The following is a 21208-nucleotide window of genomic DNA, read 5'->3' on the forward strand; positions in this document are numbered from 1 at the left end:
CTTTAAAATTGTATCTGCAAGTCTAAACGTTAAAGACACGTTTCATAAGATAAGAGATAATTTCACAGTTTATTAGACACATTTTCACAGGTATAAATCTTTGATTCAAGTATATCTGTACATGCCATAAAATGCCACATGCCAGTGACAAGATGTAATTAAAAGTTGGGCAAAATCTTCTGGCATTTTCCAGTGGGCTTTTTTAATAATAGGATCAGATGGGCAGATTCAAATCATATGAAGCTTTACTGGCAAGACAAACGTAAGTGTATATTGCCGTTGCATTATTAGAAAATATTATTACACATATACAGTTGAAGTCAGAAGTTTACATACACCATGGTCAAATACATTTAAACAAAGTTTTTCACAATTCCTGACATTTAATCGTAGAAAACATTCCCTGTCTTATGTCAGTTAGAATCACAGCTTTATTTTAAGAATGTGAAATATCAGATTAATAATAGAGAGAATGATTTATTTCAGATTTTATTTATTTCATCACATTCCCAGTAGGTCAGAAGTGTACATACACTTTGTTATTATTTGGTAGCATTGCCTTTACATTGATTAACTTTGGTCAAATGCTTTGGGTAGCCTTCCACAAGCTTCTCACAATAAGTTGCTGAAATTTTGGCCCATTCCTCCAGACAGAACTGGTGTAACCGAGTCAGGTTTGTAGGCCTCCTTGCTCGCACACACTTTTTCAGTTCTGCCCACAAATTTTCTATCGGATTGAGATCAGGGCTTTGTGATGACCACTCCAATAAATTGAATTTGTTGTGCTTAAGCCATTTTTCCACAACTTTGGAGGTATGCTTGTGGTCAGTGTCCATTTGGAAGACCCATTTGCGACAGAGCTTAACTTCATGGCTGATGTCTTGAGATGTTACTTTAATATATCCACATCATTTTCCTTCCTCATGATGCCATCTCTTTCAGGAAGTGCACCAGTCCCTCCTGCAGCAAAGCACCCCCACAACATAATGATGCCACCCCCATGCTTCACGGTTGGGATGGTGTTCTTCGGCTTGCAAGCATCACCCTTTTTCATGTGTCTTGTAACAATGGCCATTATGGCCAAAAAGTTTTAGATCATTGGCTTCTTCCTTGCTGAGCAGCCTTTCAGGTTATGTCGATATAGGACTTGATTTACTGTGGATATCAAACTGTTTCCTCCAGCATCTTCACAAGGTCTTTTGCTGTTGTTCTGAAATTGATTTGCACTTTTCACACCAATCTGCATCCATCTCTAATAGACAGAATGCATCTCCTTCCTGAGCAATATATACTTGCATACTATTGTTTGTGCAGATGAATGTGGTACTTTCAGTCATTTCAAAATTGCTCCCAAGGATAAGACAGACTTGCCCAAAGGCTTGATATCATTTTCTGGAATTTTCCAAGCTGCTTAAAGGTCCAGTTAACTTAGTGAATGTAAACTTCTGACCCACTTTAATTGTGATATAGTCAATTAAAAGTGAAACAATCTGACTGTAAACATTTGTTGGGCTAATTGTAAAATATATATACCACTTAACAAAAATTACTCCATTGTATCCTAGCATCCAACCAGTGCTAATACCGGTGTTCATCGGCTTCTTGGAGTTTTTTTTTTTTCTGTGATCAACCGACAAATCAAAACTTGTTCGACCAAGACTCTTCTGATCGACTAACCTTTGGTCGACTATCAGGGGGCAGCCCTAATATATATGTGATTTAATTTCCAATTAGTGTTGTCAAGATACCAAAATTTCAGTAGTCTGTACCGATACCAGTGAAATTTCACGATTCTCAATACCAATTTCAATACCACAACAAAAATATGCTATTATGGTAACATGCTTTTAAACACAATCCTTTAGCCTATTTAAAGTTTAATTTCAATGTAAATAATAAATGAAAGTTTCTTCAAGTGTTTCTCATTGTGTTTTTAAGATTTGTTTAAAAAATGTTCCCAAATTATTCCTTTATTATTCTAGAACTAGAAAGTTGAATCATCAAAATGGTGTCTAATAAAATTTTTACATGTTAAAAACTTTTAAAAAGTAAAACAGAACAATTACATTTAAAAAAAAAAATTATTCAGTACAATAGTACTCGTTTGTGATATAATGATTAATTATTATTATCACTGTTACTTATTATTAATATTACTACAATGAATATTACATTTTACAATACAGTTGTAATATATTTTGGTTTCAATTTCAGGCGTCTAGTTTTTATTTTTAATCGTGCTTTTATTTTGACGTGTGGTTTGCCGGTAGCGTAACTTTCTTCTTCTGACGGATAAACAGTTCACTACATGGCCCAATGCTGTGATTTAATTATATAAATATATAGTCTACATGTGCTTCACATTGGATTAGTGCTCTGTTTTTTATCTCAAAAAATATGTTTTTTATTTTTTATCTATAACTTCACACATTAATCTAAAGCTCATGCAGCTCAGTGGTGTAATAATCACACTGAACATATCACGATTTTTATTTGATTCATTGTGCATTTCAGTGTAAAAGGACTAACAGAGCACACGTTCAAAATAAGCATGTGAGCATTTGAAAGCAATCGTGTGTCAGTCATACGCGCGGTAATGCAGAAACACTGATCTTGTGACATCTTTTTTATTTCAGTATCGACTTGGTTCCGAAGTACTTGTAATTTTGACAACACTAGTACCAATATATTAATACATACAAATTACAGGTCGATTCATAGTGGATTTTGCTGATATCAATAATAAGTTTTTGGAGCTGATAAAGGTTTCTTTGGCCAATATTGTTATAAATCAATCTACTGAAATTGTTTAAAAAAGTTAGAATCACATGACCAGCTGAATACAACTCGCTCAATTTCAGCAACCATCCTGTTATTTGACACTTTCACTCACTGATTAAAGTAATCGTGACTGACTGTGAATATTAAATTTCTACAATAACATCTGAAACTGAAGACTATTGATTTTAAATGATGCTGCATCCACAGCACTAGGTGTCAGTGCAAGTCCAAGATGACACAAAGACAAAAGTTACTGAATACACCTTTAAGGACAGATCAGCAAACTTTAAAACCAATCAAAAGTGATGGATGGATTTATATATGATGCAGTGATCTCAAGCTCTTTGGGCCTCATTCATGAAACATTCGTAAATATATATATATATATGAAAACACCATATAAGAAGGTGCCAGACTCGCTAGTAAATGCTGTTAACATCTTCCAGTAATGAAATCATTATGAATTAAGTGCATTCACATCATAAAATGTATTTTGATTTAGCAAGCACAACAGAGTCTCAAAGATAGACAGTTACGGTCATCACATGTTTTTGCTGCCATCTGAGGCTCTTTTGTGAATCAAACAGTGCAAGAAGTCAATAGAAATGGTTTGACATGAGTGTAAAATAAATTCAGTTCATGCCAGCAGGAGAATGTCCACCATCATTAACCTTCTGTGGTTCAGTTCGCAGCACATCCCCAGCATCATATGTGAAACTTCTCGAAACCCTGATGATAACTCTGATATACTTGCAACTGGAAGAATCTTCAGAGATATTAATAGAATGCCTGAAAAAGATCTTTGACCGAAACACTGTAAGATATTACAGATTAGCTATTTTTTTTTTTTATTTTACCCATTGTATTGTGTACACACCTGCCCGCGATGTGTATATTTATGGGTTTAACAGCATTAGCATTAACCATACTTAATTAACTGAACACGATTTACCGATGCCTATTCAATTATGAAACCTAAATTATAGAGTTCATATCAAATAAAAAAAGCTGTACAAAAAGTTGTTGGTACCAACTAACATTTAAAAAGCAAAACAAAAAACTTCCATGAATCCGAAAATTTACATAAAAACGCCTTTCCGACCATTTACACAACTTTTTACTTGTTTGATTTTACTTGTTCTTTTTCAGGGACAAAACTGTTCCACAGAAGACCCCCAAAAACTTTAAATATAAAAAGTGTGTAAAAAGTATTTGCAACTTTTCTTCAATGATGCAGCTTGCCTTCTTTTATTATTCAACAAAACAGTAACATTTAGCAGAATAAATGCAGATTATGTTGTAATTGTCTGTTTTCAATAAAACCCTTTTTTAGTATTAAACAGAAACAAAAGACATAAAAGTTGAAAGAAAATGCACTTAATGTTTTCAAAGCAGTTTCTCTTTTAAACTATTTTTTCTAGATCTAATGTTATATTTAATGTTCAAAATGTGTCAATTCAATACATTCCAACCTCTTGAAAGTTTCTTATTGTCTCAAGAGATTGCTGAGATACTCACAGTCTAGGAATGATGTTCCCTGCATACTGAACAAGCTCATAGAGGTCAGCCACCTTACGGCCTTTCGTAAACTCATCGGTCAAATAGACCTCCAGGTAATGCAGCTCATCTGAGATGGCCATGTCTACAACAGGAATTTAGTCAAATAAAATACATAAATAAAATAATACAGATAACATGGCTAAAGGCAGTTCTGGAATCCTTTTTTTATAGCACCGAAGAATTAATTAATTAATTAATTGTGCTTTCATTTTCAAACATGACTTAATTATTTTTAATGCATTTTTACCCTTAAACATATATTTGGTGTTATTTTGTATTTTTTTATACATAAAGTCTATGATATTAAATAAAACACATACAGAGTTCATAGTAGCTCTTGGGAGAAAGCATAGAAGTCCTCAACTCCCCCAACATATTTGAGGCATGTTTCAGGGCATCCATCAGCTTACTCTTGTCCTGGATGGAGAACATAAAAGTAAAATCAAGCTTACACAGTACCATGAGAATAAAGTGATGGCCAAAAATAAAAAACACAACTTATCTTCCAGAATGTTCAAAGCAAGAGGCATCACATTGCTATGAATATTAACATCTTTATAAGGCCTCAGGGTGTAGGTTAGCAGCACAACACTGAAAACATGCATGTACTCAACTCACCAAACAGCGCTTCATTTGAAATGACTGAACCTTCACAGCCTGCACAGCTTCATCCAAAAGCTTCTCCTGCTCATCCTGGGGGGTTTGCTGTGTGGTAGGCTGGGAAAATGAGAACACAGTGGACTCAGACAAACAAAACAGGATCTTATGTGACAAATTACTATTAATTAGTAAAAAATATAATAAAAAAAATAAATAAAAAAAACACACAATGGATGTCATGATACCACTGTTTCTTCAGTAAAGCCAGTATACCAACTAATTTCGATATCCACGCACTGTCTGACTGACACACAACTACTTTCAAATGCTCACACACAAATTTGACATGATTGTTCGTGCCAGATGGGATGGTATAATATTTCTTTGACTACTGATCTTCACGCAGAACAGTCTCAAGGGTTTATTCAGAATTGTGCCAAAAACAAAAAAACATCCAGAAAGCGTCAGTTCTGCGGATGGAAATGCCTTGTTGATAAGAGTGGTTAATGGAGAATGGCCAGACTGGTTCAAGAAAACGCTACAGTAACTAAGATAACCACGTCGGACCTTGAGGCAGATGGGCTAAAACAGCAGAAGACCGTGTCGGGCACTTTATAATGTTTCTAATAAAGTGCTCGGTGAGTGTATATTTATCTAATTAAATTGAAGCATTTAATAATCTCACTTGGCAACATAATCAACCACATTTCCATCAAAAACACCCAGAAACCAAAAAGCCTTGATGTCAAAATAAAAGCCAAAATAAGAAATAAATGTTGTGTTATAGATTATGCAGTGAGGATATTTACTGAAGCACTTCACTTGGTACAAAATGCAATGGTATGTTGAAGGTAGGTTAGAGGAAACAGTAATTGTTCTATTTTCATTTGTTCAAAGTTCTCTCAATTAATTTAATTAGACACCATTTTGATGATGAAATTAAACTTTAAAACATGGAAATCAGAAAAACTAAAACAGAAAACATGGGATTTGGGGGAAAACAAAAAAAAGATTTCGATTTGTTTTACTTTATTATTTACATTGATATTTAACTTTTTAAATAGACTAAAAAAAGCGTGCTCAACAGCATAGAATATTATGTATTTTTGCTCTGGTATCGAAATTGATCTACAGAATCATGTGTATCGATACTGACTACTGAAAGCTTGGTAGTGTGAAAACCCTTGTGTAAATGGTGAAAAGTTACAGGACCTAATATATTATATACAATTATTGCTTATACATTAATATACATTTTAACCTCAAATCTTAATGTTAATAAAAACAAAAATTGTTCATGGCCACATTGTCAACTCGTGTGTTATGTTTTTTTGCTTAAAATGTGTATGCATGTACACAGGAAAGTGTATTTTCAAACACTCTCCCTGTGACAGGTGAAACTAAGTTTTCTTTCAATATTTCTAATCACTTAGCCGTTTTGCAGTTCATAAAATGGTCCTGCAGGGTGACAAATGCATTTTCAAATTGAAAATTTTTTAAAATAGTTTTAGACTGTATGGCATGTTGCACTTTATGCATCACAATGTCACTGCTTGAAATGCCATGTCATCTACACTTTTACAGTTAAAAGTAATGTCACTGCTTACTTAAAGTAATTGAGAGTATATGTTCACAGATATTACCAGTGACTGTGTTCAGTAAATATTAAATTATGAGTAAATATAATAGAAGTATCAGTGTTCTGCAGGCTGGGAATTGAAGGGGCTTGACAGATGTAAATACCCCCTCCTCCAAATGAACCCTTTTGTCAATAATAAACGGTCACAACTCACATTAAAGACTGTTAAAGTGAACAGAAATCCTAAGAGATTGAAACCTGGTTTCAACTAAAATGAATGAACCCGTTAGTTTATATAACTCAAGACAGTAAGTGAGTGATATGAACCATCAGCTGTTCCACATACACTATGCTTTCAATACAAATTATTTTTATATCAAATTAATATAATGCCCATGTAATCAAGAACAGCATACAAGCGTATTTTAGCAATTGGATTAATATAAATCATAACCGCTTAAATAAATATACCTGTAAATTGAATAAAGCCAACGCTAGCTGAATTTGCATTTTACTCAAGACCTGTGAATCTTAATGACAGTAAACCCCACTGAATATAATTGACGAAAAACAGCAGGCTGAATGTTAAGCAATTGAGGAATAAAACAAAACTGATCAAATACAAATAATAATGTAGTAGTTCGGCCTCCGCATCTCTTATGCTAATGCTAATGGCTACCTTGCCCATAGGCAAAACAGGAGCTCTCGCTGCCCAACTGCCACCATTACAACTGTAAACGCTTTAAAACACCATATATAAAGCATGTATCGCACATTGTATGAGTACGATTATTGTAATATCTCACCATGATTATCAGGTATGTTAGAGGAAACACTGGATCACCCCCTGTGAATGTATCCAGTCATGTGACTGCTGCTGCTGTTCCGCCTCACGACGAGATTGAAAGCTTTTTTGACTTATACAACTCAGTAGAAATAACATTACAAATGTATTTACACCGATAGACAGTGATAAGTTGTAGAGACTTCTCCGCACAACATTCTATTTATTAAGAAACATCCATTTATCAATTTTCTCTTCTCCTGAACCACTTTTTATTGCACTGAATATTTTAATAATTTATAATTCCATCGAACTATTTTAGTACTTCTATAATTCCATGATTTTAATAAATATATATTTTGTCAGAATTTGATAAATGTTTACGTATATTTTTTGCCGTATTTACGCCCATTTTTAGCTCCACCAATCACAGGGCGGGACGTTTATTTCGGGTGTGACACTTGTCAGTGTGTAGCAGGTTGAACGAGGAATGGAACCGCTTTACAAATGGATAAAGAGTTATTTCGCAAGCTTGCGTCGAAGATTGTGATAGCATCGATTAAAATATTGAGGTGAGTGTTTTCAAATAGTTTCGAGATCATAGCCAGTTTCGACATGGCTGAACAACAGAACTGATGTCTCTGAATATTTATTTTCAGCCAAGTCGAGGAGTACATGCGATTATCCCAAGTGAAGTGTGTTGGACTGGGCTCTGTGACAGCCACCAGCAAGGCAGCGACAACAATGACATTTTCTTTAGACAAGGTATTTTTTCATATATATTTGAAATGTGTCATTATATCATTCTATTTATCTAACAAATTAATAAACACACACACACGTATATTGTGTGTGTATGTACACACACACTTTACATGTATTTAAGTGTGTGCGAGTACATGCAGTGCATTCAGACACCTTTATTTCACATTTTATGTTGCAGCCTTATGTTAAAATGCAGTTTTTTTTTTTTTAAATCACATGAATCTATACTCAATACCACCATAATGACAAAGCAAAAAAGATTTTGGATAACTTTGCAAATTTATCAAAAAGAAATGTGAAAAATCACTTTGATATAAGTATTCAGACCCTTTGCTATGACGCTTGAAATTTAGCTCAGGTGCATCCCATTTCTCTGGATCATCTTTGAGATGTTTCTATACTTTGATTGGAGTTCACCTGTGACAAATTCAATTGATTGGACATGATTTGGAAAGGCACACACCTGTCTATATAAGATCTCACTGCATATCAGAGCAAAAACCAAGCCATGAGGTCAAAGGAACTGCCTGTAGCGCTCAGAGACAGGATTGTGTCGAGGCACAGATCTGGGGAAGGCTACAAACAATGTCGGCTGTATTGAAGGTTCTCAAGAGCACAGTGGCCTCCATAATCCTTAAAGGGACATTCAGTAGTTCTCTAGCTAGCATTAGCATTGCTCTTCTTCGTGTACTTTTAAGTACTGATATGGTAGTTGTGTTGGACGCTGTACTGCCATCTATCAATGTGGATAAGCATTAATGTCTCTGCTGTCCCGCCAGCTCTGGAATATCATTTGCATCTGTAAAATGTCGTAGTTCGAAGTAATTTTTAAAGTTATTTATTACTACTACAATATAATTGATTTGCCTAAAAACAAACATCAGAAATCAAGCGAACATGCTTCAACTGTTAAGAACAAATCATTATTGTCCCTCATATCAACAATCTTTGGAGACCGTCTACATTTCACATTATTTTTTAAGACATTTATCACCTTTATTTAGTGGTTTGATTGAGTGAACCACACTTTTGTATCGCTTAGCTTGAAATAAACGTGATCACACGTGAATTTTTGACTGTATGCCGACGCTTTGACATGCAGCATTCTTATCAGACAAAGAACTGCTTAGCATGAAAAAAAAAATTATATTTATCAAATTTAGCGTGTTCATGAATACTGTATTTAAATGTGCTCATGTTGTTTCCAAGCAACCAAAGTCATGCTTTACATCAAATCCACAACAATCACTGTGTCAAGCTACTAAACGAATGAAGACATTCATAGAGGTGGAGGTAGATGGGGGGGGGGGGGCCTTACTACAGCTGTGATAAAGAAAATAAAATGACATGTTGCGTTTATAAACACCACTGAAAACAGTTTTCTGTAAATTCCACAGATACTATTTTAGACAGTGGTCTAAACAATTATTTGCATCTCACTGTCCAACAAAAAAGACTACTCGCTCATCACTACTCGTGTTTTTCTCCGTCATCAAAGCATTCCACCTTGTGAATGCCATACAGATTATTACTCTAGTGTCTTGCCTTTGTTGGTCTTTCTGTCTTCTTGCTTCTGACCTTTTTCACTACTTTGGCAGTACAGATATTGAATCTCCTGTTGTCTGCTTCTAAAGCACGATAATAAATCTGTTCCATTATGTTCCTTTTGCTCTTCGCATCACTTGTTTCTCACAGTCTGAGGAATTGAAGATTGAACTGTTTGGCCTCAATTCCAAGCATCATGTCTGGAGGAAACCAGGCACCGCCCATCACCAGTTCAATATCATCCCAACGGTGAAGCAATGGTGGTGTTAGCATCATGTTGTGGGTGTGTTTTTCAGAAAGGACAATGACCCTATGCACACAGCCAAGACAATGCAAGTGGCTATGGGACAACTATGTGAATGGCCCAGCCAGAGCCTGGACTTGAACCCAATCAAACATCTCTGGAGAGATCTGAAAATGGCTGTTCACTGACAGTCCCCATCACACCTGACAGAGCTTGAGAGGATCTGCAGAGACAAATGGAAGAAAGTCCTTCGATCAAGTTGTGCAAAGATTGTCGCATCATACCCAAAAATACTTGAGGCTGTAATCAATGCCAAAGGTACTTCAACTAAGTACAGAGTTAAGGGTCTGAATACTTGCGTCAGTATGATATTTCTTATATTAGATATAGATTTGTAAAATTATTTGTGTTGTTATTATGGGATATGGAGTATAGACTGATGTGAAAAATATTTTAGCATAAGGCTGCAACAAAAGGAAGGAGTTGGAATATTTTCTGAATACTGTGTGTGTGTGTGTGTGTGTGTTTAATTAGGAATGCACGATTTGGGAAAAAAGTAATATTGCGATATGCGATTTCGCGATAAAATAAACAAATAGTATCATGAGTCAACTTGCTTGGTTATCAAGGAAAATGCACAAATAGATTACTGATAATGCTGAAATGTGTATTTTACAACTCAAACATACAAACTAGCAACAACAACAACTATAAATGCAGTGTTTTCAAATTAAAATATTTTTACAAAATTCAATAATATCTTCTCAATATTACACCTAAATAAAATAGAACAGTAAATAAGAACATACACATTTTCATGAAAATAAGATTGTCCAAACAATCAGGGACATTTAAGCTGGATGTAACATGTACTTTCTATAAACTCTTTTGAAAAGGAAACTGGATACAAAAGTGTGGTTCACTCAATCAAACCACTAAAACTGCAATTTTTTTTTGTTTGAAAGCAGCTTCCTTCATGGTGTCCTGCATGTTTAATATTTACTGGATAGTAGACTTATGGACAGAAATGTAAGCAAGTTGAGTGTGGACACAAGTTGATCACATTGGTTGAGCAAATGGTTCTGTCAGTCGTTCAGACTCTTCTGTAAACAACAAACATGGCATCCGAGAACTGTTAGAAGACTTTGCTAGCTGAGTTGCTGAGCACATGGATATGCTTGTTTTTCTCAACAAAAACATGATGTGAGATACAATATAAACATGATAACTATTATATGCCGAGTGTTTATTTGCGTCCTGTAAATATAAAAAACAAAACACTGGACATGAGATTAGCTTGTTTTGATTATAATTAGATGCTTGTTTTTTTTTTTTAATGGTGATGCAATCTTTATGACAAAAAAAAATATTTTACAAAGTCTCTCTCATTAATTACCTTCATTTAAATAATAGAATATCCGAATATTAGTTTTTTCGAGCTTAAATATTGGAATACCAAATTGATTAATGCCCATCATTATTTATGAGATCTTTTTTTTTCCCCCCCAACGTCAGCAGGTGCTTCTTGTTAATAGCAAACTCAATGTTTGAGTGCTTATTATAACTCAAAGAAGGTCTAACCCACATCTCCAATCTCATATCATTGGAGTAAATCTCCAATCTCATATCATTGGAGTAATTGGAGAACAGGTTTTCCAACTCCTGACTCCAATTAGCTTTTGTTGACATCATTAGCCTATGGTTTGTTTTCTACAGCACTGTGAATGTTTAATGGGATGTGTTCATAAAGACATCAACTATTATAATTGTGGTTTTGGCGTAAGCAGATTGTTGTTTGTTAATACTTGTGACTGATGAAGATATCACATTTTATCACCAATTGATGCTGAAAACCAGCTAATTACAAAGGGTTCACATACGTGTGTGTATGCATGCATGCATGCATGCATGTATGTATATACACATACATGTGCACATATATACACTAATATATATATATATATATTTTTCATATAATTTTTCCAACAATTGATTACAGAAAGATTGTTTCACTTTTAATTGACTATCACAATTCCAGTGGGTCAGAATTTTACATTTTACATCAAGTTAACTGTACCTTTAAAATTCCAGAATTATGTCAAGCCTTTAGGCAATTATCCAATTAGCTTCTGATAGGCTAATTGGAGTTATTTGGAGGTGTACATGTAGATGTATTTTAAGGCCAACCTTCAAACTCAGTGCCTCTTCTTGAAACCATGAGATAATCAAACAAATCAGCCAAGACCTCAGAAAACAATTGTGGACCTCCACAAGTCTGATTCATCCTTGGGAGCAATTTCCAAATGCCTGAAGGAACCACATTCATCTGTACAAACAATTGTATGGAAGTATAAACACCATGGGACCACGCAACCATCATACCGCTCAGGAAGGTGATGCATTCTGTTGTTTGCTTTCTCCAAAACCGCCATAAAAAAAAGTCAGACTACAGTTTGCAAGTGGGGACAAAGATCTTTTTGGAGAAATGTCCTCTGGTCTGATGAAACAAAAATTTTACTGTTTGGCCATAATGACCATTGTTATGTTTGGAGGGAAAAGGGTGAGTCTTGCACGCCGAAGAACACCATCCCAACCGAGAAGCATGGGGGTGGCAACATCATGTTGTGGGGATGTTCTGCTGCAGGAGGGACTGGTGCACTTCACAAAATAGATGGCATCATGAGGAAGGAAAATTATGTGTATATATTGAAGGAACTTCTCAAGACATCAGCCAAGACAAGCTCGATCACAAATGGGTCTTCAAAATGGAGAATGACCACAAGCATACCTCCAAATTTGTGGAAAAATGGCTTAAGGACAACAAAGTCAAGGTACTGGAGTGGCGATCAAACAAAGCCCTGACCTCAATCTGATTTGTGGGCAGAACTGAAAAAACATGTGCAAACAAGGAGTCCTACAAACCTGACTCAGTCACACCAGTTCTGTCTGGAGGAATGGGCCAAAAAAACGTATTGTGAGAAGCTTGTGGAAGGCTACCCAAAACATTTGACCCAAGTTAATCAATGTAAAGGCAATGCTACTAAATACTAACAAAGTGTATGTAAACTTCTGACCCACTAGGAATGTGATGAAATAAATAAAAGCTTAAATAAATCATTCTCTCTACTATTATTCTGACATTTCACATTCTTAAAATAAAGCTTTGATTCTAACTGACCGAAGACAGGGAATGTTTTCTACGATTAAATGTCAGGGAATTGTGAAAAACTTTGTTTAACCTGTTAACCTTTGCCAGAGCGCCAGCGCACGGAAGAGTTTTTTCCCCCCACAAGTTTAATGTTTATGAATAGATTTAACGTGAAAGAACATCATTAATCTTGGCAAACTATATATCATTTTAAAGGTGTAAGCCTCAAGCATCGATGATAGAGCTCTGTTTTTCGATGAAAAGCTTATAACGAATGTATTTCTTGCATTTATGTAAGCAGTACAGATCAAAACACACGTAATCAAAAACGGAGTACATACCAGTAGTGTCGTAATAACGAGCCACACACGCATCCACTGCTAAAAGTTCCAGATTGAATGGAAAGGTGAGGGTCCACTGAATAACATCCCATAGAGCATTTTTAGTCCAAAGAAACAATAACGTTGTAACATCGATGGTTATTCCTTTGTTTACATCGAAGTTTCTTCAGGGTGAAGTATCATACTTGTCGGTTATGCAATAAAATTATGCATAAAAACAGACTCCGGTAGCCGAACGTTATATGGGTGTGTTGCTTAGAGTGTAATGAACAAATTAAGACCGCACACACACACACAAATACAAAGATAGGCAATATATAGGTCAAAATATCCAAACACTGCGGTCAGTTTTTTTGATGTCATGATATGCTGATCCTATTATTTTGTCTTTACAACGAAAGCCAATGAAAGAATTGAAATTATATGACTGATAGAAAATGTAGCCAAGCAGTGCACGATTCCAACGATACCCGGAAGTCTAAATTCCTCGCGAACAAGATGTTTTTTATTTATTTGAATCAGCCACTCTCTATTGAGGAGCTAACCTGCGACGTAGGCTGTGACCACACCCCGTCATTTGACAACAAACAAGCCATAGTAAAAAGACGGTTCCCCAGTCAACATCTGTTTTCGCGTCTTACTTACTGGACGGATTATCTCATCAAATGGATCGTCAAAAGAAGTTTTTTCTGCTGAAGATGTTTTATTTGCGATCACTCGAAGCAGCGATGACGAAATTGAGGAGAGTGAAGACAGCGTCGAGGGTGATATGCTTGAGGACGGAAAAGATGGTCCAATTTTACATCGGTGAGTTGCTATGTAACATGCACACATTATACGTGTCTAAACGACTGCCCATCAGTTTGATTGTATGGACGACCTTTAGTATGAATGCTGTCTAAACGACTGCCCATCAGTTTGATTGTATGGACGACCTTTAGTATGAATGCTGTCTAAACGACTGCCCATCAGTTTGATTGTATGGACGACCTTTAGTATGAATGCTGTCTAAACGACTGCCCATCAGTTTGATTGTATGGACGACCTTTAGTATGAATGCTGTCTAAACGACTGCCCATCAGTTTGATTGTTGATTGAATGGCCAGCCACATAAAAACTATACAGAATTATTTACTTGACATGCGGTGCTAATTATCTTTCCATTCTTTCCCATGCAACAGCTGTGTGGATTATTTTATAACTGAAAAAGCATGGAACAGTGTATATGATGACTAAAATAGCTTGCAGTACCCTTCATAACATTTGGTCATTAGGTTGCTTTTTGAGGTATCCAAGGAGGCTTCTTGGTACCTGGACATAGTCTTGGAAAAATATTGCAGAAATCTCATTTTTCATAATATCTTCCTCAAATGTGAAATATAAACTGATGAGACTTGTGGCTTTCAATCAATTACCTAACTGGATTCCTCCAGGTTTGTTTTCATTTATTTTTTCATAAAATAATGCAATGTTACTTGCAGTACAAATTATCTTCAAGACACTTTAAATTCTATAAATGTTTTTCGGTGTAAGTTTTTTCAACTTTTACATTTGGGTAATAAACTCCAAAGTGTCTTCTTTTTAAATATGTCTAAATTGTGCATGTAGAGCAAATTGTTCAGTAACTACAATTATTTTAGTTTGGGGATGTCATTTCTGGGGATGTGCCTCGGGCAGGGGAGGGAGAAAGGGAACTGACATAGTCTTGGAAAAAAGCTTGCAGGAACCCCATTTTTCATTATATCTTCCTCAAATTTGAAATATAAACTGATGAGACTTGTGGCTTTCAATCCTTTACCTAATTGGATTCCTCCAGGTCTATTTTTATATATTTGTACATGAAATAATAAAACATTTTTTGAAGTTCACATTATTTATGAGGCACTTCAACTTTTATAACTTTTTATTTGTTTGAGCATTATCAACTCTGATTTATTGTTAGTAGAGTGCCAAGTGTCTTCTTTCCAAAGAGACCTTAATTGTGCCTGTGGTACACTGTTCTCAGGAGCTATATTTATTTTAATTCAGGTATGTCATTTTCAGCTGTGAGCCCCTGAGTGGGGGTGCAGGTTAACAGGTTAAATGTATTTGGCTAAGGTGTATGTAAACTTCTATCTTCAACTGTATATGTATGGATGGGCATTCATCAATAATTTGCTATTCGAATATTTAAGCTCAAACTATTTAAATGAAGGTAATTAATGAGAGATGTCGTAAAATATTTTTTTTGTAGTCATAAAGGTTGCATCACCTATAGTACATATAGTAGTTATGTTTATATTCTATCATGTTTTTCTCACGTGCTGAGTAAATTACTCATTTATACACACCAGTTTAAATGATGGGATGTCTCTTACCTCAGCTAGCAAAGTCTATCTCGGATGCCATTGTTGTTTACAGAAGCACTGCGGAGATTACGTTGCGGAGATTACGAAAGCAAAGTGTATGATCCAGTATATTTAGACAGGAACCCGGCTTTTGCACAGTAAGCAACATTCTCACAATAACCCGCTATTCTGGTGTCCATCTGAACGTACTGACAGAACCATTTGCTCAAATGTGATCGACTTGTGTTTTTTTTATATATATGTGTGTGTGTGTGTGTGTGTGTGTGTGTGTGTGTGTGTGTGTGTGTGTGTGTGTGCAATATGTTACACATGAATAATTACAGTATTGCAAATGTGTCATGTAAGTGTATACACCTTATGTGTGTACAATTATAAACTTATTGTGATTATGGGATGTACTTTTATTATTAAAAATGTCTTCTGAATAGGAGTATCCCATAGAACTATCTGGACTGAGTTCTAAGGTTTACCAGAGTAATTTGAAAGCTATGGAGTGCATGCTGGGCCCGCAGTCGAACCTGGGTCTCAGAGATCTTGCAGTGCACTATGGCTGTTTGGAATCCGGCTTCTCTGATCCTTCAGCAGTGAGTTGCATGTCTTTGCATCATGACAGTGTAATAACCTTGAATACGTGCTGAAAAGGAATATCATGATGTAAACCTATGTATTTATTTAAGGTATGAGGACCGCTTACCTGCAGCTCAAACTTGATTTATCAAAACCTCTCTTTACCACAGCCGCCCTATATACAGCGTTCAAGTAAGTGTTTTTTTTAAGCTCAGATTTCTGCTGTAATAACACATGAACAAGTAATGCGTGCACAAGGAAATAGTGATGGTGTATGACTGGCTATATGCAAATAAGAAAAGGGACTAAATCAGTTTTTCTTGTGTGATTTAAGCAGATTTCTACACTGTGAGACTCGCAGCTGTTGACCAACCAAATTCAATATACAAAAATAAACAGCTTGGGCCCCCAGATGTGTCCGAATGATTTTAAGCATGCCAACAAGCCACAGGATCCTCTAATAAAACAGCACCTGGTTTACAGTTATCAACTAAAAATAGGTTATGTCCTTCTGTTTGAAGGTGCATGAAAATCAGAACTGACAGAAAATTTGGACCGCAGATCTGCCGTGAGTATAAATCCTTCAAACAAGAACTTTTTTGAATATGACAGTTTGCTTCATTAACATGAATAAAGGCATAAAAGCATTAAGTGTGGGAAGTTTTGGTCTTGGACAGACTTTGAAGTTTAACAAAGATGTTGTAATTGAAGAAGAAAAACTTTACTTCAAAGAGAGAGTTTTCACTGGTTACCATGGATACAGACATATCACAATTAGACAATGTATATTTTGTGTTTAGTTGAACATCAAAGACCAGCAGGTTTTTCTGCTCAAGCAGATTAATTTTCTTGAATCTCTCCGTCTCCCTTCAGATGAGGCATCCTCTATGGAGGATCCAATCAAAAAAGCTCAAAAGAGGCTGAAGACTCTTACTGAAATGGAAGACGATGGTAAGACAAAAAACTACTTACAAAAAATACAAAACAATAATGGTAAATTATATCTTCTACTTCTAGCTACAATTACTTGCTACAGTAGATGAATATATGTAACTATAATTTTATATCAATGTACTTCTAAACAATGCAAGTTCTTAAGAATTTAATCTCATTGTAAGCTTTTCTGTTCTTATAGGAATAGTTTCCCCAAATATAAAAATTGTATCATCATTGTCATCAACATGACATCTCTCTTCTGTAAAACACTAAAGGAGATGTTACGTTTGTTGGCCTTCATCATTATTCCATACAATGAAGGTGCATGGTGACTGAAGCTAAACATTCTGCCTTACATCTCCTATTAAGTTCCACGGAAGAAAGTTATATAGATTTGAAAGGACATGAGGGTGAGTAAATTTATGGTATAATTTTTGGGTGAACTATCCTTTAGTCTGTCTCCAAGCTGTAGGAATGAACATTTCCTCCAAATACTAACATAAGTAATACTTCTAATTAGGGCTGCAGGATACATCAAATTTATTGAAATATCGCAAATGTACATATGCATTTTACAAGGGCTTGTAAAATGTACTTCAGTTTATTTGGGCGGTGGGGGTTCTGATGTTCCGAATGCTCCGATGATGTCATGATAGGATTATCGTATCACGTTTTCCAACAACTTATCGCATTTTTCCTACATATCGTGCAGCCCTACTTCTAGCTGTTTAATCTAATAAGGGACAAAGCATATGCATTTAGCAGATGCTTTTATCGAAAGCGACTTACAGAGCCCTTATTACAGGGACAATCCCCTGTGGAGTTAAGTACCTTGCTCAAGGACACAATGGTGGTGGCTGTGGGGGTCGAACCAACAACCTTCTGCTTAACAGTATAGTGCTTTAGCCCACTACGCCGCCACCACCACACTCTATCATATCTGTCATATTCAATGACAAAGATAATTTTCTACCCCCTAAGGAACTGTGTATTGAGAAGACACAAAATTATGAAGTGGAAAAGAAAAATCCTTGAAAATGCACTAAAAGCAAAGGCTGTAGATTCATAAACTCTGTTATGATGTCTCCATTTTATTTAATTATGCTTCTGTATTATGTCGGCTGGACCCTACTTGTGGGAGGATTTGATATGTTGTTACCAAGACTAGTCGTCTGCCCCCTTTTAGCTTCTTTTTTTTAAATTCACTTCCATTGAAATATGGACATTTTAAAAGCACTTTGGTCACTTTATTACTTTTTGCCAGTGAAGTGACAGATTTAATGAATCAGTTCATTACCATACCATTTTGAGTCCCTAACTTAAATGTCTTGTAATGGCAGGATTTTATAATTGTTCATTTAGTTGTGGGGTTGGTATACAGTACGTGTGAATGAACTTTGAACTTGTGTTAAATCAGTCATCTGTTTAATGCATCATGATTAGATAATTATGTCTAGTGACAATGTGACTTAATTTAACAGTTTTTGTGACGTGGGTTTGAATCACCTTAACAAAAATGTTAGTGTATTGATGTCAAGTATTCAAGAGCTTCTGATGTGTTATCCATTTGTTTCAGTAAGACATGTCTCATGAGTGTTTATGTAGTCATGACAAAATTTTATTGTATTACTATTGTGTTCGGGCACATTTATAAATGTCTTCAAAAACATACATGCATGCATTTACAACAGAAGCAAAGTACAGATGTTTGTGACCATCAATATTGCAATTGAAAAAGGTTTTTGTACAAGCACACTCTACAAACAATCTCTAACAGAGAAATAGCCAAACAGAACTGCCCTATAAAGAGTCCTAATGTCTGTGCCCTTATATGCCAGTTACCATGCCAACAGCAGAACCATATGTGCATATATTTGTGATTTATGCTCTCACCATATGAATGTTTACATCTTGTCATTTATGCTACGAAATGCAAATGAAGATCAATGCAATGAATTCTTTGTCACAGTATTAATATTACAAAAAAATCCCAGAACAAGCAGTGAAATTGTTTTAAATGAGAATTTGGAAAAAAGAAAATGATATATCATGCTAGTCAATCTCCTATTGAGTTTTTGATTTGAGTTTTCCTGTTAACTAAATGCTCAATAAAGGTTAGCAATGTTGGATGTCCGCTGTGTCTCTATATAAAATCCTGCTTCTAAGTTTTTACTAATAAAAAATACTTTCAAACAATATGAAAGAAAATGTTCTTTCAAAAACAACCCCTGGCAAAAATTAAGATGTTCACCCAGCTTTTTTTACTTCGTAGCAAATAAAAATCACAGATATGACACAATGTTAGTTTGTTTAATAGCCGAACATCTGGCTTCATGTAACATTCCTCAAACAAATGAAATTGCATTGTTTTTAATTAATGGCATATTTTTTTCCCAGATCAAGTAGAAGGTAAAAATGGAAAATTAAATATGGAAATATATATATATAGGAAATATAATATGGAGTGTGCATATAATATAGAGTATAAACAAAATCGGGAGGTTATAAAAGGAAAACATACGGGTAGATCAAGGAAGACGTCAAAGCATCAGGATAGAAAACTCAAAGCAATATGCCGTGAAAATAGAAAATGTTCAACAAAACAAATTTAAAAACAAATGGGTGGAAACAGAAGTCAGTGTTTGTGACAGAATTGTAAGAAATCGGCTGAATGAAATGGGATTTACATAAAGAAAAGCCAAACAAAAAACAGCACTAACACCTGAATGGAAGAAAACAAGGCAACAGTTGGCTAAAGAGAAGCAATCATGGAGTGTGGATGATTGGGTGAAAGTGATATTCAGCTATGAATCACGAATCTGCACTGGCCAAGGCGATGATGCTGGAACTTTTGTCTGGTACCGTTCTAATAATAAAGATGCTTGAAAAAACAAATCAAATTTCCCCAGTCATTTATGATATGGGGTTGCATATCAGGTAAAGGACCATGGGAGATGGCAATCACTACCTCAACAGACAATGCACGGTGTACATTGAACTTTTGGACACTTTTCTCATTTCATCGATAGAAAATAAGTTAGAAGTCATTTTTCAGGATGATAATGCATCTTGCCACAGAGCAAAGAGTGTTAAAGCTTTTCTTCAGGAAATCCGATTTAAAATGTATGGTGGAAATTGAAAAAATTGGTTCATGACAAGACTTCATGTAAAGCTGATCTGTCAACCGCTACTTGAGAAAGTTGGAACCAGCTTGATGGAGAATATTGTGTTGAAGTCCATGCCTCAAATAATTCAGGCTGTCATAAAAGCCAGAGGAGGAGCAACACATTTCTAATTGTGATTTTTTTTTTATGATGATTCCATAATTTTTTCCTCTACTAACAAATATGCAATTAATTAAAATAATGTAATTTAATTAGTTTGAGGAATGTTTCACAAAGCAATTTCATTTTCAGCTATTTAACAATTTTTTGTGTCATATCTGTGATTTGTTTATTTGCTATGAAGTAAACATTTTTTTGCTAGGGTTTGTACTAGGACAAGGCAGTAGAGCCCAAGAAAAACCTTCACAGAAGGGACAAAATCTTTTTCATGTGATTCAAAAGCAAACCCTGTAATCCATGCTCTACACTCTTGGTGTGAAAGCATGATAACGAAGTGTAAATTAAATGCAATGGTGTTCCAAACAAGGTAAATTAAGAAATGTGACATTTTTAAACGAGATACTTAAAAAAGCAAAAAAGGAAACTGACTACAAACAAGGCGAGATAAAACGCTTTATACAAATTCTTTACATCAGAAACTGATAAATAACAGGATGCTTTCCCAATGTGTGATGTATTTGCTACTGACATTACCCTCTAGGTTAATAGCTAATTTGGCGTACTGACTGATCTGTTCTTCTGAAATCTCTTCAACCTGTTAGCGGCTGCAACTGCATAGAAGTGTTTCTGAAAAAACAAACAGTTACCATAAGTGTATGATCACTTATTATGCTGGCATGCAGCAGAGTCTTAGAACACCATATGTCATAATTACATTTAGAATCA

At 35.2% G+C, this 21208-nt stretch overlaps 3 protein-coding genes across 4 annotated transcripts in view; 1 reads left to right on the forward strand and 2 right to left on the reverse strand.

The window, feature by feature from the left end:
* vps35 (VPS35 retromer complex component) overlaps positions 1 to 7440 on the reverse strand; it is a 36365-nt gene extending 28925 nt beyond the window's left edge. The window contains exons 1-4 of the mRNA XM_052149055.1: positions 7327 to 7440; positions 4960 to 5058; positions 4662 to 4758; positions 4300 to 4423 (exon numbers count right to left, since the gene is read on the reverse strand). Of these exons, the coding sequence (XP_052005015.1) occupies positions 4300 to 4423; positions 4662 to 4758; positions 4960 to 5058; positions 7327 to 7329 (323 nt within the window). The 5' untranslated portion in view covers positions 7330 to 7440. The remainder of the gene's footprint in view (positions 1 to 4299; positions 4424 to 4661; positions 4759 to 4959; positions 5059 to 7326) is intronic.
* Positions 7441 to 7767: 327 nt separating this feature from the next.
* orc6 (origin recognition complex, subunit 6) lies at positions 7768 to 17447 on the forward strand. The gene is given in 9 exon segments (XM_052143129.1): positions 7768 to 7876; positions 7964 to 8069; positions 16124 to 16257; positions 16259 to 16279; positions 16373 to 16399; positions 16401 to 16454; positions 16784 to 16830; positions 17136 to 17213; positions 17398 to 17447. Coding segments are annotated over 9 exon segments (582 nt in total). The 5' UTR covers positions 7768 to 7811.
* mylk3 (myosin light chain kinase 3) overlaps positions 17401 to 21208 on the reverse strand; it is a 47211-nt gene continuing 43403 nt past the window's right edge. For both annotated transcript variants that reach the window (XM_052149041.1, XM_052149034.1), the window contains exon 13: positions 17401 to 21109. In XM_052149041.1, coding sequence (XP_052005001.1) covers positions 21032 to 21109 — 78 coding nt within the window. In that variant the 3' untranslated portion in view covers positions 17401 to 21031. The remainder of the gene's footprint in view (positions 21110 to 21208) is intronic.

The sequence above is a fragment of the Xyrauchen texanus genome, chromosome 2 (genome assembly GCF_025860055.1).
Source record: "Xyrauchen texanus isolate HMW12.3.18 chromosome 2, RBS_HiC_50CHRs, whole genome shotgun sequence".
NCBI classification, from domain to species: domain Eukaryota; kingdom Metazoa; phylum Chordata; class Actinopteri; order Cypriniformes; family Catostomidae; genus Xyrauchen; species Xyrauchen texanus.